This window comes from Danio rerio, chromosome 18 (genome assembly GCF_052040795.2).
Source record: "Danio rerio strain M-AB ecotype USA chromosome 18, GRCz13ab, whole genome shotgun sequence".
NCBI lineage: Eukaryota > Metazoa > Chordata > Actinopteri > Cypriniformes > Danionidae > Danio > Danio rerio.
Window position 1 is genome coordinate 18238999 of NC_141038.1, and position 17990 is coordinate 18256988.

General features: G+C 31.9%; 1 protein-coding gene across 5 annotated transcripts in view; it reads right to left on the reverse strand.

Moving 5' to 3' along the window:
- Window positions 1–17990, reverse strand: part of ampd3b (adenosine monophosphate deaminase 3b) — a 34528-nt gene that overhangs the window by 14457 nt on the left and 2081 nt on the right. For 3 of the 5 annotated variants that reach the window (XM_087291640.1, XM_087291639.1, NM_199848.1), the window contains 5 exon segments: window positions 8043–8265; window positions 6879–7056; window positions 3657–3822; window positions 2335–2554; window positions 1531–1660 (listed from right to left, as the gene is read on the reverse strand). In XM_087291640.1, the coding sequence (XP_087147766.1) occupies window positions 1531–1660; window positions 2335–2554; window positions 3657–3822; window positions 6879–7056; window positions 8043–8265 (917 nt within the window). 5 annotated transcript variants of the gene reach the window in all.

Consider the following 17990-nt stretch of genomic DNA (forward strand, 5'->3'; position numbering starts at 1 on the left):
TCAATAAAAACAAATCTGTTGAGAGAATTTAACTTGAACTAAACTGAACCACTTTAAATAATCAAATGAGACATAATAATGAATAAATTATTAATAATTGATTATAGCATGTTCACTTTTAAAAAGATTTATACACAATATTTTTTATAAATCAGAGTTTTGTTTGTGTTTTGTTTTGTGTTTTGCTTTTTGTTTTTGTGTTGTGTTCAGTATTGAGCACATTCTTTAAGAGTAGTTAGATTTAGTTACATCTCATAAATAGTAAACTGAGTTACATAATTATAAAAATAACTAATTACCTGGGAAAGTATCTATTGCGTTACTTAATTTTTTAAAAAATAAACAAATAAAAAACATTGTACACTAATCTAAACTATTTTAATGGTATTGTGGGACAATGTGAGAGACAATGGCAGCATGTCCTCAACTATTTATGTAGATAATATTTTGTTTAATTCTGTCAGAGTAATTCAAGTGTTTGCGGTGGAGAATAATTAAGTTTTATTTGCTTTAAGGTTGTGGCATCATATCCTCCTTTGGTAGCAGAGCTCATGTTATCACATGCATAGTCACTAATTTTGTGGCGGCATGTGACGACGTGAGGTGCTTCATTAGATTAGAATTACTTGTCACCAGCGCCGAGAGAATCTTTTTTTTTTTCTAAGCATAAGTTGCATGAGGCGACACAGTGGCACAGTAGGTAGTACTGTCACCTCACAGCAAGATGGTCTGGTTTGAGCCTCGGCTGGGTCAGTGGACGTTTTTGTGCGGAGTTTGCATATTCTCCCTGCGTTCAAGTGGGTTTTCTCCAGGTGCTCCGGTTTGCCCCACAGTCCAAATTAATAGAAGGACTAAACCAAAAATAAAATGAATGCATGAATAAGTTGCATAATACATGCTTATTCTTACCTTTCACCTCAACGAGGAAAAGTAGAGCTTATATTTATATATTTGAACTTGTTGGATTTGTCATCGTTCCGACTCCCGTTGTTGTGTGCGACTGACCACTGAACACCCACACTACTCTGCCTTTGATTGGCAAACAATGGAAATGCACTCCATCTAAGCGGTCCTATGGGTAACAGTGACGCTGCTCCCAAGAAAACCGCTTCAGTGTTTTCAATTATAGTAACGGTCATTTTATTGTCAGTAACGGTAATGCCATTGTACTCATTACTGAAAAAAAGTATCACTGTTAGTAACACCATTTATTTATAGTGCTGTTATTCCCATCCCTGGTTGTGTTAAGTTTCTTGTTTTGTTTAGCTTCTTATTTTATTTCATTTTGTTTCCTTTCCTTTCAGTCAAATGAGGAATAACCAATAGTTTAAAAAGGGAATTCAGGTATATAGGAACAGAGCCAATGGTGGTTTTATAGGTAAATGACATCGCTTTGAATTTGATGATGGGTTAATTTGACAACCTGAGCAAATTTCTGTGCAAATTTGCACTCTTTTGAATATTCACAAATGGTTAGAGGGGAAAATGCAGTTTAAAAATGAGTGTTGATTGACATTTTATTTGAAATACCTTTCTGACATTGTAGAAATCTCTGTGAGGAACACACTTCAGTTCCTTTAACTCAGCCATCTCATTCAGCATTTCATGCAGTTGGAACTTGGAGGTCAGGAAGTTAAGCCGTCTGTGACAATAAGTCTTCCTAGAAAAGAGAAGTTGATGTAGTTTGCAGAGTCAGTGCTAAGTTTAATCATAGCAGAGTGACAATATCATTTGCATGTGTTTTTAAGGCCTTTGACTGAGTCCTTCAAGAGAATTTGGGCACATAAAAGTATGATTGGAGGTGTAACAAAGATTAATTGTATTTAATTATTTATAAGATTAATGTAAAAAATGTTTTTTTACTTAAAATTTCTGTCTTATTTCTAGTCCAAATACTTACATTTCAAAGCGAAAATAAGATTATTTTAATTTCCCCATTGGCTGATAATGTACCTTGTTTTAAGGAAAAACTCCTAATTTTGACTTATTTCTTCTGAAGGCAAAAACAAAATAATTTTACTTGATCTACAATAATTTTGGACTAGAAACAAAAATTGTTTTTGCAATCAAATTAAACAATCTTATCAAACTGTATACTTGTCAAACAATGTATACATCTGGTCAAACAGTAAGCATATCGCAATGTTTATAAACAAAATATTGCATTATTAGATTTTCCCATCTATGGTGCAGCTCTATATACTATAGTAAAGCACTATAAATCATGTTTATTAATATTTTTTTGCATTTATTTTCTTTCAATTTTTTCCAGTTTGTTTCATCTGGAGACCATTTTATTGTCAAGAAATGTCAGACAGAAATGTCCAAACTCACGTTGGTCCGTCTGCAATCATGGCAAGAACGTGGCTCAAATCGATAGCAAAGGTTTCCAGGTCAGGATATGGCAAGCTCCGTGGCAGATCCTGTTTTAATGCATCCTCGTTATCATAGACATATATGATTCCATCTTTCATCTTAAGGGAATAGTTGAGATTCTGTGGAAGGTCTTCCATACTGTAGGGATCCTCACCCTCACTTGGGGAGGGACAGATATCTGTTGCCAATCAAAATTAAGCATAACATCACGTCAGTAAGTGTAAGTGCTGATATAAATAGAAACATGACTTTTTTGTAGTATCACTTTACAGTTATACAGTCAGAATATAAGGTATACAGGCAAGTCATTGCCACTGTCACATAGCTTTTGTGCTTATGGATGCTTATGTAGAAGACAAAACACATTTTTTTTTTCTTCTTTTTGGGTTTAAGTGTTTTTTTTTTTCAATCTAATGTAAAAAAAATCATAAATATACTTTAAACGTTTCTTCTTTGTCGCATTTTATTAGTGTGTTATTGTAGATTTGTTATTGTACATTACAATATATATTTGTAAAGGGCATTTTCCTCAAATTTGTTTTTTTATACTACATCGGGCCTTGCATCATTTCATCAGCTCCTACATGAACTTAACTTTTTATTTTATTCATATTTATATTCTGAAGATTTTACAGATGCGTTGTTTGAACAAATTTCCTGATTATTTACAACATTTCATGTAACAAAAAAGGGACAATTTATTTTATTTAGGTAATGTACTGTAAACGAATGTGTATTTATATAGCGCATTTATTGTGTATGGCCATACACCCTAAGCGCTTCACAATCAAGAGAGGAGTCTTTCCACACCAACACCGTTGTGCAGCATCCACTTAGATGGGCCTCACTAACACCACTTCCAACAGCAACCTTGTTTTCCCATGTGGTCTCCCATCCAGCTACTGACCAGGCTCAGCCCTGCTTAGCTTCAGTGAGTAACCAGTCTTGGGCTGCAGGGTGATATATTTCAGGGTGTCAGGGTAGTATTTATTATTTTATATATGATTTGTGTGCTAGAAATATAAATAAAGTAGTCAACATTTGAAGTCTTTCATCAAAATTGAGCTACATCCATTTCTGTCTTTTTCTGTCAATTTTGAAAAACTTTTTTAACCACTTGTTGATTCTTTTTATATATTTGCATATAACAAAATATTCTAGAAAACAGTAAGGGGGAACAGTTTGGGAAAGCACTGCGTGTTTACTCTATTCACCTGTAGTGTCTTGCTTCAGACAGTTAATTGTGCATTGTGCATGAACTGTTGCCAACCACAACATACCTGGCAGCACTTCTTCATCCTCACTCCACTTTTCATTATTGGCACTCCGTAGAAACTTGGCTGCGGTCCTGGGGAAGCGGTGATATGCCAGCCGGGAATATTTTTCTCTGATGAAAAGCGCTGTCAACAGAGATTTTGCTGCCTGCTCATAATCCTCAACCGTTATCTGTCAGAAATCAACATAGGTTAATAAACATATTTTAGGAGTTCACATAGCATGCTCATTATTCATTACGGTTTGAAAGTTTAAGCTGGTAAGATTTGAGGTCTTCTATGCTCACAAACGCTATGTTTATTTAATCATAAATACAGTAAAACAGCAATATGGCATAGTATTATTACAACTAAGAATTACAGTTTTTTTAAAGACTTAACTAGGTTAGTTAGGCAAAATAGGGTAATTAGGTAAAGTAAATCATTGTATAACAATACTTTGTTGTGTAGACAATTGAAAAAAATATTACTTGTGGGGGCTAATAATATTGACCTTAAAATGGTTTTAAAAAATTAAAAACCGTAAGACTTTCTCCAGAAGAAAAAATATAATAGGAAAAAAAAAATCCCTTGCTCTGTCAAACATCATTTAGGAAATATTTTAAACAGAAAATTAATTTTGCTAATAATTTTGTTTTCAACTGAATATATATATATATATATATATATATATATATATATATATATATATATATATATATATATATATATATATATATATATATATATATATATATATATTTAATTGCCGTGCCACTATAGTTTGTAAACGGTAGTATCGTCATTAATAGTCAATCTACAATAGATAATGTTACATGTGGAAAAGTCACAAAATTGCTCAAACATTTGTGCAACAATAGACCATTTTATTTTAATAGTATGTTCCTGTCTATATGATTTAGTAGCTATGACAACCGTAGCAATCTCTTTAAAAGAACGACTCACATAATGAAATTTTGAATTACTTTGGATTGTTCTCTGATAAGACTGAAAAAAAAACCACCAAAAAACAATAGATGAAAAACCCCAAAATAGCAACAGGAAACATTGAAACAATTTCTGACCTTTTCATATAGCCTAATTTTGTTGAAAAAAAAAAAAAAGATAATTAGTATCTTTATTTAATGTATTTTCTTGGTCAGTTATCTACAAAATAAACAAAGAGAATGAATAAATTTTAGGTGAAGTGATGTGCAAATAATTCTTATTTTAATAATAAGGAAATTATTAATTCAATTCAAGTAGCTCTATTATAACATGTAAAATATAGTATTCCTGACCTTTTTCTTTGTAATTTGAGTTATGAATTACAGTATCACAACCTTATTTGCTTTCGTGATACTTCAGCTGGTATATTATCGTAAGGTGAATTAATGGTATCGCGACAACCCTATTCTATTGTAGTCTTAAGTGTCACATGATCCTTAGCAAATCATTATATTATACTGGTTTGTCTCACTAATATTTAATTTAAACACTGTACTGTTTGACATTTTGGTTGAAATGTTTTGTTTTTGGGATACTTTGATGAATGGAAAAGAATATGATATATTAGAAATGTAACAGAAATGCATTGCCACTATACTGATCAAATTATCAAATGAAATCAAAGTTTTTTTATAAAACACAAAAAAATAACAGTTGTTAAAATTTGTGCTGTTCAAAAAACAATGGAAAAATATGAAAATATTTTTACGCTATTTAAATCAAACCATTAATCCCTCCCAAAAAACTATGTTAAAATTTAAAAAATAATTATCTAAAATTTCTAAAACATAATAAATCTTCAAAGCTATGAAAATACATATTTTTACAAAAAAAAACTTTTAGATAAAATATTTTATATAAAATATATTATATATATATTTTTATATTTCTTTTCCAAATTATTTAGTTGACTAAATAATATATTAATAATTTAATAATATATTATTTTGTTTTTTTTCTTTCTTCTTCTTCTTCTTATTATTATTATTATTATCATATTAAATAGTATCTTGTTGACAAACAGTATTAATTTCTCATTTAAAAAAAATACTGACCTCAAACTTTTAAAGTGTACTTTTGTATATGCCTTGAATTTCGATTAAAGACTTCTGTTAGCAGCATTTCTGAATGTTAATGTGCTTCTTAAAGTAACAGATGTGGACACAATGCTTTCTTTCATCTTCTAATTTAATAGCCCATGCAAACTATTTAACTTGCAGCCTCACCTCTACTGGTCATGCAAATGCTAACTGAACTAGCACAATACAGGTGTGACGTGCTTGTACACTTTTCAGCCTAATTACTTCATACAGTAGATGTTTGGCTCAAATATAAATTCCCTGCCCTGTTTATTCACTTTGCTCATATTGTGAATTTCACACACTGCCCAGCCAAAACAAAAAGAAGACGTCTATAGTTGAACTTTATTGCAGTAATTTACATATTTCTGGCTTGTATAGGTTTGGCAGTAGTACAAATATTAGGATAAGATACATCTTCTGACACGGTTCTTTTAGAAATTTAAAGCTGCACGTGGCATCACTTCGATTAAAAACAGTTGCTCCCAAAATTACAATGGAATAAAAGCCAGGCAGTGTTATGTTATGTTATGTTATGTTATGTTATGTTATGTTATGTTATGTTATGTTATCTTATGTTATCTTATGTTATCTTATGTTATCTTATGTTATCTTATGTTATCTTATGTTATCTTATGTTATGTATTAAAATATAACCTGTTGTCGATCAGTTTATTAAAGGCATTTGATTTGTATGATTGCTACTTACCCTCTCAACTCCTATATTAACTCTAAGGGTGTCCTAAGTTTGTCACCCATGACTTTTCCATCTAAGCTTTATTTTTTGTTAATGCCTTTTGTTGTGGTTCATATGATGCTTTTATTTTCCAAAATGTTAAAAGCAGCCAAAGATATACATTTTAATTATGTCCTGGTATGGAGAAACTGAATTCTAAAAATACACATAATACTGTATATTAGATACTGCATTAGAATGATCATATTATTTATATTATTTACATATTTTTTGTTCATTTTGTTCTTTTATTACTATTTCTGTTGTTTTAATTTGTAAGGCACTTTAGATAACATCATCTGCCACTTGATGAAATGTAAATGTATAAATTAAAACAAAAATATTGTCATTATGAGCATTTTAAAGTTATTTAGCTTTCAGTATCAAAGTTGAAAGTTTAATCAATTCATTTAGTTAGCCTCCTACCCCTGCACAGTAATCCCCACTGATGGTGACCCTCTGGAATTCTGGGATATTGACAGGCATCTGTCCTTCAGGTGCAGACGGGGTCAAAAGGGTTGAAACTACAGACATGGCCCAGTCTGGAGCCACAGGGATTTGCAGGGACATCGACTGGGACCGCATCAGCTTGAAACTCTGTTTCCTTAAATGGGGTATAAAGAATGAAAATAAGTGAATACTAAATATCCAGGGTTCCCACAGGAATTTCTGAAATATCGTGGAATTATAAAATATATGGAAATCTGGGAATTTTATTATTATTATTGTTATTATTATTATTAATAAAGTAATGGGATATCAGGGATTTTTGTTTATCATTTCTAATTTGACTTTAAATTTATCAAAATGTAATTTTTTATCATGTGGTTTCACCATTTTTATGGTGACACTGTTATTTCGGTACCATTTAATTTATTTTCTGTTAGTCAGCAGACAGTCACTTAAGTCAAATGCAGTCACCATACAAGTCATCAGTAGGGCCAGACAGAATATGCAAACGTTTTTTGCTATTTCTGCAGAGAATTTTGGTAGAAATCTGCGGATTTCTGCAGAATTATTTTGGGAGTATCATAACTAAACTTTAATGTGGGAAATAAAAAATAATATATTTTTAATTTTTTAAATGTTTACAATGCACATCCAATTATATCCACTTTATTTGGTAAAGAAAGCAAGTCTATCATTTAATTTATCTACCAAAAGACAGAAAATTTTACTGTACAAACTGCATTGTACATGAATCAGATGAACATTTTTATATTAGTCAATAATGTTACTGAAATTAATTTAAAAACTGAATGAATGTATATTTACACACATTTACTCAAGTAAATAAACACAATTAATGATGGGGTAAAAATCTGCGGAATTCTGGAAAAATGGAATTCTGCGGAAAAAGAAAAAAATAGCATTTAGGACTTTAATACTTCAAGGGCCTTACATTTCTCTAAATTGATTCATCAACTATTAATTTAATTAATTTTAACGACTCAGCCTTTTATAGGTCTTAAAATTTTTTTTTTGTTAGCGAACGTCAGGAAATTTGGCATTTGGCTTACATTGGGATGTCTTTATATCAAAGTTATGCAAACCTGTATTGCAGTATTGTAAAAAGTAGACTTGACTGACCTCTTGACCGATTCCTCCGACCTCTGCTCATCCAGCTCTTTGCGCAGCTCCCACTCCTTAGCCTGTTGCAAACCAATGGGACAGTCCTCGGGTACGGTGAACATGGAGAAGGTGTTCTTAGTGTCCTCTTCCTTCAGAGCTGAAGCATACACTTTCTCCGCCATCAGTCGAATATTCTCATCCACATCGTGGAGAGAGATCTTGGTGAACTGACGCGGCATTTCTGCAAGGAGTGGTAAAATAAGAATGATAAACGGCAAGAATATTGGTTCCTTTTGTTATCAGTCAATGTTCATGATTAAGGAACACCTTGTTGTACATTTTGCAACCTTTTTTTTTTTTAAGAGACGTTTCCATTGCTTAGGTAAGCACCATTTTCCATCATCATATCAATCATAAGTTTTGTCCACAAAAGTCATCAGATGAAACAGAAGATTTGCTGGGTGATTGTGTAATGATTGAGCACTGCCATTATTGGCTCATGCTTTGAAATGAATGACACAACATAATTAGTATTATTTTTAGCATTTAGGCTACAGAATTAGTAGCTAAAACTATTATTGAAGTTGGCAAAATTACTTAGATGTACATACAAGTCATTGCAGTTTAGCACCTCATGAATTGATGTGGCATTTCTGCAAGGAGTGGTGCCAAACAAATGATAAACGCATTCAAAAGAATGTTGATTCCTTTCATTATTAGTCAATGTTCACGGTCAAAGTACACCTTGTTAAAGGGATTGTTCACCCAAAATGTGAAAGTTACTCACTATATAATCAGCCTCAAGTGATTCTGAACATTTAGGAGTTTTTTTATTGTGCTGAACACAAAAGAAGACATTCTGAAGAATGTTGGAGACCTGTAACTATTGACCTCCATAGTAGGATAAACATACTATGGAATTCAATGGTTTCAGGTTTCCAACGTTTTTCAAAATATCTTATTTTGTATTCGACAGGAAAAAATAAAACCAAACAACTTTGTAAATGGGTGAGAAATTAATGACAGAATTTTCCAATTTGGGTGAATTATCTCTTTAAAGTAGTTTCCATTAATCTAGCAAGCATCATTTTCTATCAGCCTCTCAATCACGAGCCTGTACTGTATATCTATTCCACAAAATCACAGAGTTACTAAAATATTGTCAGGAGCTGACTCTGCTTCGAATAAATGACACAACATTATTAGTATTGTTTATAACATGAAATTAACAGCTGGAGTATGTAAAACCATCACTGAAGGTGGCAAAGTGAGCTATAGATGTACGTCAAGCCAGTTTTGGTCTTCATGGAAAGAGATCTTTGTAAATTATTGCTGCATTTCTGCAGGGGTGGTGCCAAAAGAATGGTAAATGCCAAGGTTGTTGATTCCTTTCATCAGTGTTCACGGTCAAGGCACACCTTGTTAAAGGAATTGTTCACCCAAAACATAAAAGTTACTCACTATTTACTCAGCCTCAAGTGATTCTAAATGTTTAGGAGTTTGTGTATTGTGTTGAACACAAAAGAAAAAGATATTTTGAAGAATGTCAGAGACCTGGAATCATTGACTTCCATAGTCGGATAAACAAATAAGGAATTCCATGATTTCAGGTTTTCAACATATTTCAAATACACATTTTTACTACAAATATTTTATGATTTTCCATGATTTTTCAATGTTTTTTTCCAAGACTTTCAAGTAAATTTTCATGACCTTATGTTTCATGCAATGTTTATTAAGCGTGGTAAAAGAACAACAATGCATGTTCAAATCTATTACAGCAATCTATTTAGTTTAAATTTATATTTATATCTATGTAAAACTGATTTAGATAATGCTTACACCACACTAATAATGTGAGAGTATGTGATTGCCATGACTTTTCCAAAACTTTGTGGGGGTTTTTCAGTTTTTCAAAAACTTTTCCAGGTCTGGAAAATGCATGTCAAAATTCCATGACATTTCCAGGTTTTTCATGACCGTATGAACCCTGTTCAAAATAACTTCTCTTGTATTCAACAGAAAACAAATAGAAATTTAAACAATTTTGAGAAGAGGTAAGAAATCGCTGACAGAATGTTCTAATTTGACTGAATTATCTATTTAATATATTTAAAGAAGTTTCCATTACTCTGCCAAGCATCATTTTCCATCAGCTTCTCAACTACAAGCCTGTATATCTGTTCCACAAAAACACAGTTACCAAAATATTGTCAGGAGCTGACTTATGCTTTAAAATGAATGACAACATTACTAATATTATTTTGTAGGCTAAGAAATTAATAGCTGAAATATTCAGGAATGTAAAACCATTATTTAAGGTGGGTATAGATGTACAACAAGGCAGTTTTGCTTCTCATGGAGAGAGATTATGGGAAATCAATGCAGCATTTCTGCCATCAGTGAGGCAAAAAGAATGATCAACGCCAAGAATGTTGATTCCTTTTGTTATTAGTCAGTGTTCGTGATCAAGAAACACCTTGTTAAAGGGATTGTTCACCCAAAAACTGAAAGGTACTCACTATATACTCAGCCTCTAGTGATTCTAAACATTTAGGAGTTTCATTATTGTGCTGAACACAGAAGAAGATATTTTGAAGAATGTTAGAGACCTGTAACCATTGACTTCCATAGTAGGAAAAACAAATATGGAATTCAATGGTTTCAGGTTTCCAACATTTTTCAAAATAACTTCTTTTGTATTCAAAAGAAGATAAAAAAAAATCAAACAACTTTGTAAATAAGTGAGAAATCGATGACAGAATTTTCAAATTTTAAATTATTATTATTTTTAAAGAAGCTTCCTTTACTCTCGTGTTAATCATTTTCCATCAGCTATTCAAGCACAAGACTGTATATCTACTCCACAAAATCCCTTACCAGCGGTCAGATGAGACTAGAAAATGTGCTTTGTGTTTGTGTAGTGACTGAGCAACCAAAATATTGTCGGGAGCTGACTCATGCTCTGAAATGAATGACACAACATTATTAGTATTATTTGTAACATTCAGGCTGTGAAATTAATAGCTGGAGTATGCAAGAATGTAAAACCATCATTGAAGGTGGCAAAGTGAGCGAGAGATCTTGGTGAATTAATGTGGCATTTTTGCCAGGAGTGGTGCTAAAAGAATGATAAACGCCAAGAATGCTGATTCTTTCTATGATTAGTCAATGTTCACGATCAGGTTTCGAGGAACGCCTTGTTAAGTACATCATGCAGCATTTGATTTTTTATAAAGAAGCTTCTATTACAGCAGTACAATTTTCCATCAGCTTCTTATTCACAAGCTTGTACTGTATCTATTGCACAAAATCCCTTAGCAGTGGACAAATGAGACTGCAAAATGTGCTGGGTGTTTCTGTAATGTGTTACTATAACATTGAGAGCTGACTCGTGCTTTGAAATGAATGACATGACATTAGTTTTATTTGTAATATTAAGCCTACGAAAATAATAGCTGGAGTTTGCTCTACAACTGCACAAATCATGGTTATAAACATGTTCTCAAGTGTTCGTCCACACGGCTCTAGTTGCGTCTTGGTCAAGTTAACCAAATCCTGTCCTGTCAGAGACCGCTTGGGGTCAGTCATTCTAATACCAAAGTGTCAGAGCAGTTGTTGTTGTCCAAAAACTATGTGGTGTATTCCTTTAGTTGTTTATAGCAGTGTTTTTGTTTAATCATTATTACTAAAAATGAATCACAGGGAAAAGGAACTCAGTGTATTTATGTTTGTACAGTATTAAGTGCATAATAAACTGCATTGTTGTTCTTTAAAATGCATAACCAGCACTGTAAAGCAGAAGTTTATGGCACATTTGCAAATCTGCTTTTTGTAGTTTCCTTTTTTTGTGTAACACTTTAAAAAAAAAAGTGTCATGTTTTAAACTGGCATACGGAGGCTTTACATTTACAATATTTGCAGTTTATATTCGCAATATTTTAATTCATTTACAGAATCTAATTTCATTACATTATTAATGTGGCTTCATTCTATGGAAATCTGAATATGTTATTATTCAAATTGCCATCTGGAGACTTTACAAAAACATTTTTGTCAGTTTTAAAAAAATGTTATATAAGATGAGGACTAAATATTTGATATTTAATTTATATCTGCAGTATTTTAACAATTTAACAATTCATTGTTAAATAGTTTATTAATTAAATATTGTTTTAAACACATTTTTAAAAAATAAGTGAAAATATTAAATATAAGAGTAAATTAAATATTTTTATCCATTTCTCAGTGAGTATAGGTTATATTTGGTGCATTTGAATAAAATAGAATTAATGAATGAACAGATTTATCTATTAAAATAATATCTTAGTCAACAAATATCTTTTGAAATAGAAAGATACAGCATTTAAGTTCATGTGAAACAATTTGTATAAATCTGAATAATCTCAACAAAACTTTATATTTTTGTTTCTCTTGATTTTTTCTCTTTTTAAAATTATTATTTAATATTTTCCTCTAACATATAAATTTAGGATAGTACTTTTTGGACTGTTATCATAAATTATTTTGTTTAATTATCTCCAGATTTGGCTTAAGTACTGACTAATCTTATGTACTGTATATGCACAAATTTAATATTGTAAAGCATCCTATAGAAAATATTAATTTCAATGAGATTTGTGAGGAGTGTACTGTACTCATATATTCTGATCACTGTATATATAAATATAAATACAATTTATTTATAGATTTATTAATTTCCTCACATTCCTCACATATTAATATGTTTATGTTTACAAAAAATAAAACAAGGCATTATATTTTGATAGAGGGGTCATTATTTTTAGTGGGCCCTTGCATTAAAAATTTGAAAATCCATCATAGAAGATGCTTTTGACATTGGAAAATAATAATAGAATATTGTCATTTTAAATACAGTTTAATTATTTAACTTAACTTTTTCTACATATAAAAATCTAGGCCTTGTCTGCAGGTTCCTGCCACACATCACTATATTGTTAGCCTCTACCTCACCATCTTTTCTCCATTAAAACACACACACGCACTGTTATATCAAAAACCCTTCCCTGTCCAGGGCGTTATATCATGCCAGCTCCAATATCTTAATATCACTGACTATCTGCTTGTACAAGGCTGAGTGTGTATATACATAGAATGTAGGTCGGGTTCATCCCTAAATAAAGTTTGCAAAGGCAGACAGAGTTATGAAGTCAAATGCAAGGCTGTGTTGACATGTAACTGGATATTCAACCTTGATGTCAACAGTCCGCAAGCCAGTCAGAAGGAGGATTGGGGACACAGCCCTGCCCATCGAGGAAAAACTAGATATCACTTTCACCGCACTTCTAGAACAGCTGTGTCATACACATGCGCAAACCCCCTAGTTTTGTAGAGCAAATCTTACAGAAAAATAATCAAATATATTTTGTATATAGCTTTTTTCTTCTCCTTGTGTGTAAAGATTGGGAGTAAAATTATACGCATACTAAAGTTTTACTGTAAGATACCTTAAAGAAACAGTAAAAATAAGTGTTAAAGTACATTTCAGAATAAATATACACACACTTATATAAACTTATTAGCCTGTAAGAAGAACTGCATTCTTTAAAAGGGTATACAAGTGAAGTTTAACAGGCAAGGTATTTCATATTATATTGTTTTCTATCCATATAAGACTCAAATGTATTTATTTTAGTTTGGCTAGTATAAAAGCAGTTTTAAAGATGTTTTAACTCATTTTAATGTTAATATTGTCATAAAAATATCCTTATTTTGATTGGCTACAAAATAAACCACTGTTTTCCAATGCCTAATTAAGCTAACTTGTCTTGTTAACCTAATTAATGTAATTAAAATTGCATAAGGCTAAATACTATTAGCTTGCAAAATAACTATAATATTATGCACTATCATCACGAATTTGTTATTAAGAATAAAGTTATTAAAACTTTTATGTTTAAAAATGTGTTGGAAAAAATCTATTAAATATTTTTCAAGAATTATAATTTTATAATATTAATAATAATAATTATTAAATGTATATCTGTATATCATTTTAGTGAGAGAAAACTAAATATATAATACATATATAACTTAAAATAACACATTCATACATGTGTTATTATTTTTTTTAAGACCCTGTGATAATTATATTATATTAAACATCTTTATTTTAAGTTTAGTCTATCCCGCTGAAAATGCCATTTCTGTCAGAATTAAGCTAATCTCTGAAGCATAAACCAACGTGTCACTTCACTATTAAAGAAAATTAACTCACCATACTTTATCCTTTACTTCTATCTGACCCTTCCATTGTCCAATCTTTTGACAGTCATTGACCCCTATTATTCAGCTCGAGCGACCCCATTATACACAATTATATTGGATTATACACTTCCTCTTACCTTCAGTAGTAATTTGTGCCATAGCTTTTGTGGATTTGCACTCTCTATGTCCCTGTTGCTTTACAACTGTGCTCTTCAGCTCTATGTCTTGTTTGTCTATAGGGCTACAGTGTTTTCCAGTCTTGCTGATGCCCTATTTAAAGCATCTGACAGCATCTGACAGCAACAGCCAGCGGTGAGCAGAACCTGAGACACTTCAAAACACTGGCAGTGGCAGGTTCTGGAATTTGCGAGTTGTCACGATCATTTCTCAGCCCTCTTGTTTTTATAATAGAGAAACATTGTCTTGGCATGAGTTCACGCATGTTCATAACAGAACCGCACCTTTAAAGGCAGACTGCATATGAACAATGTATACTGTATTTTCACAGTATGCTCTTAAAGGTACAGTTCACCCAAAAGCGAATTATTCTCACCCTTAATTGGTTTTACTCCTTTATAATTTTTGTTGAACATAAAAGTAGATATTTTGAAGAATGTTTTAATACGGGAGCCATCAACTTCTGTTTGACAACATTTCATCCCTCACATTATCCTCTATTGTGTTCAACAGAAGAAAGAAACTCAAACATATTTGGAACAAGCGAAGGGAGAGTAAATGACAGAATTTACATTTTTGAGTGAACTATCCCTTTAAGAGCCGCATGTTTAAATTCCCAAGCACAGCATGTCATACATGACAGCTCAACTAATATTAAGCCAACATGTGCCCTTCCCAGCAAAGGTAACCAGAATTACAGGTAAGTCAATATGACGCATACACCATCAGTATGTGCAGTATTATTGGCAAGCTTCTGAAAAGCTGATATGCACACAACCCAAAGGGATACTCTGTTCCCAACTACATCCCATAACATCTAAAACAGCCTTCAAATATCCATGTGGATGAAGTTACAAGTTACCTTGTTTCAGTGAACCGGGAAATGAGTACGCAAAACACAAGGCGTAAAGGGATTCACCCAGAAACAACATATTCTGTCACTGTTTGCTAACCGTCCACTCGTTTTAAACCTGTTTGAGTTTCTTTCTTCTGAAACACCAAAGATATGTTATTCATTGACACCTTTATTACATCTATAGAGGTCAATGACTACTGTTTTCCAACATTCTTCTGAAAATCTTCTTTTGTGTAAATGAAGAATGAAACAAAGGACAGAACTTTTGGGTGAACGATATGCCTTTAAAGTAAAGGTGCTAAACACACTGCCTCAGCGAACAGTTAGAAACTCATGCATTCGTTTACCTGTGTTTTTTTGAAGGTCTGGCAACCTCAGCGTTCCAGAGAGTACTGGGTGTGACAGACTGGAAGGTTATGTTTATTTGCTCCTTTTAAATCCAGTGTCTTTTCCGACCTTTCCTTATTTGTTTGGAAACAGTTGGGAAAAGCTAAACTCCACCCAGCAGAGCAACACTGGCCTCATACCTGCCCAAGCCTCTGCCCCCTCCTCAGCTCACATTTCTATTTGTCTAAAGGATTAACTCTTCATTTCCTAACACCCTCAGAGACAGAGCAGTACTTTCATTTTAACATACAAGTCCAGCCCACTTTGTGCAGTGTACTTCTTGTTTTGTTGCACTTGGTTATTTTTTTCCAAATTTGTCTAGGATTTGTACATGATTAATTATTGCTCTTATATACACATTATTACATATATATATATATATATATATATATATATATGTGTGTGTGTGTGTGTGTGTATACAGTGAAATGTTAAGTGAAATTAAGTTATATTCAAGTCTTATTTTTAAACATGAGAGTTTGTTACAATATATATTTGTGTCTTTTTTGATAACTGTTGGGCTTTTAAAATCACACTTTAAGCTGGATACTAGTGTCTTACAAAATAGTTAAATAATATGTACTAATTAGGTTAACTAGCAAATTAGGTTAATTAGATAAAAACAAATTAAATAAGCTTATAAAAAGGGCAGGGTCTACCCACTATAGAAGAGATTGCACATGATTGAACAAATTTGTCACTATGATGAACCATGATAGTCATTTCCTTTTGATATAGTCCAAGCGTGTGCAAGCTCTTTTAGTGCAAGATTAATTCAGCCTTGGCGTTACAGAGAAAGATACAGGAAGTCATTTTTAGTCAAGAGTGATCAGATTGTATGACCAAAATCATACTAGATGAATTATGCTGAATTCATTCATTTTCTTGTCGGCTTCGTCCCTTTATTAATCCGGGGTCGCCACAGCAGAATGGACCTCCACACACACATTCACACACACACTCATAGACTACGGACAATTTAGTCTACTCAATTCACTTGTACCGCATGTCTTTGGACTGTGGGGGTAACCGGAGCACCCGGAGGAAACCCACACGAACGCAGGGAGAACATGCAAACTCCACACAGAAACGCCAACTGAGCTGAGGCTCGAACCAGCGACCTTCTTGCTGTGAGGCGACAGCACTACCTACTGCACCACTGCTTCGCCCTATGCTGAATTGTAATAGTTAATAAATATTAATAACATATTTTATTTATCTTTATTATGGAGAGCTCTGCTGTGACATGAATTTCCCTTTGGGATTAATAAAGTCTAACAAACAAACAAACAAATAATTAGTTGAAAGTGGTTTGTATCAACAAATTTATATCAACAAACAAATAATAAATTCTTAAGGGGATTTATAATATTAATTTTTGCAGTTTTATATTTTTAAATAATTTGTTATCAAATAACCCATAACTGTTCAAAACCCACAATTGTTCAGTAAATAATTCATTATTGGATTAAGAATTTCCTTTTAACATTCAAGACATGCCTTTAAACATTAATTAATAATTTTTTTAAATTTTACTACTATTATTTTTATTTCAGCCAAACTAAAATAATTTTATTTATATTTTCGTGTATTTTTATTTTATTTTATGTTAAGTTTATTTCTTTATTTATTTATTTACTATTATTATTATTATTATTATTATTATTTGATCCAAACTAAAAGACTATTTATTATATTATATTATTATTTTATTTTTTACTATTAAATATATATTTATTTCAAACATAAGCAAGATGCATGGTCTCAAGTTATAGCAAAAATGCTAATTTCCACTTGTAGTCCCAAGACAAGCTGATTTTAATAAAATTATTATTTTTATGTGTAATCTAAAATAGACCAGGTTAGGATGAATCGCTTGTCGTGTCACTCATTTGTAAGTTGCTTTACAAAGTGTCTGCTAAATGAATATATGTAAATGTAGTACAGAGTAGTTCTTAATTTTTACTTCTGCTTAACCCTTTACAAAATAGCATTTTACATGTAACCAGCATTTCACTCTTTTGTCATTCACATACAGTTATATTATACTATTTATTTTATATAAAAGTCATTAGCGTGTAATTAAAATACCTGCATCTATAGTTCTTTGGGTTTCAAATGAAAACAACTTGTTGCAAAAGCTGTTGCACAACTCATCAGACTTGTCATGAGGAAAGTGCTTCGTTGCAAATCAGCTATTTTTAGAAACATCCAGCGCTCTTTTGATAGAGCACTTTATGACATGCTTGTAAAGAATGTAAAGGACACCTTGACTTTAACCTACTTTGAGAGAGACA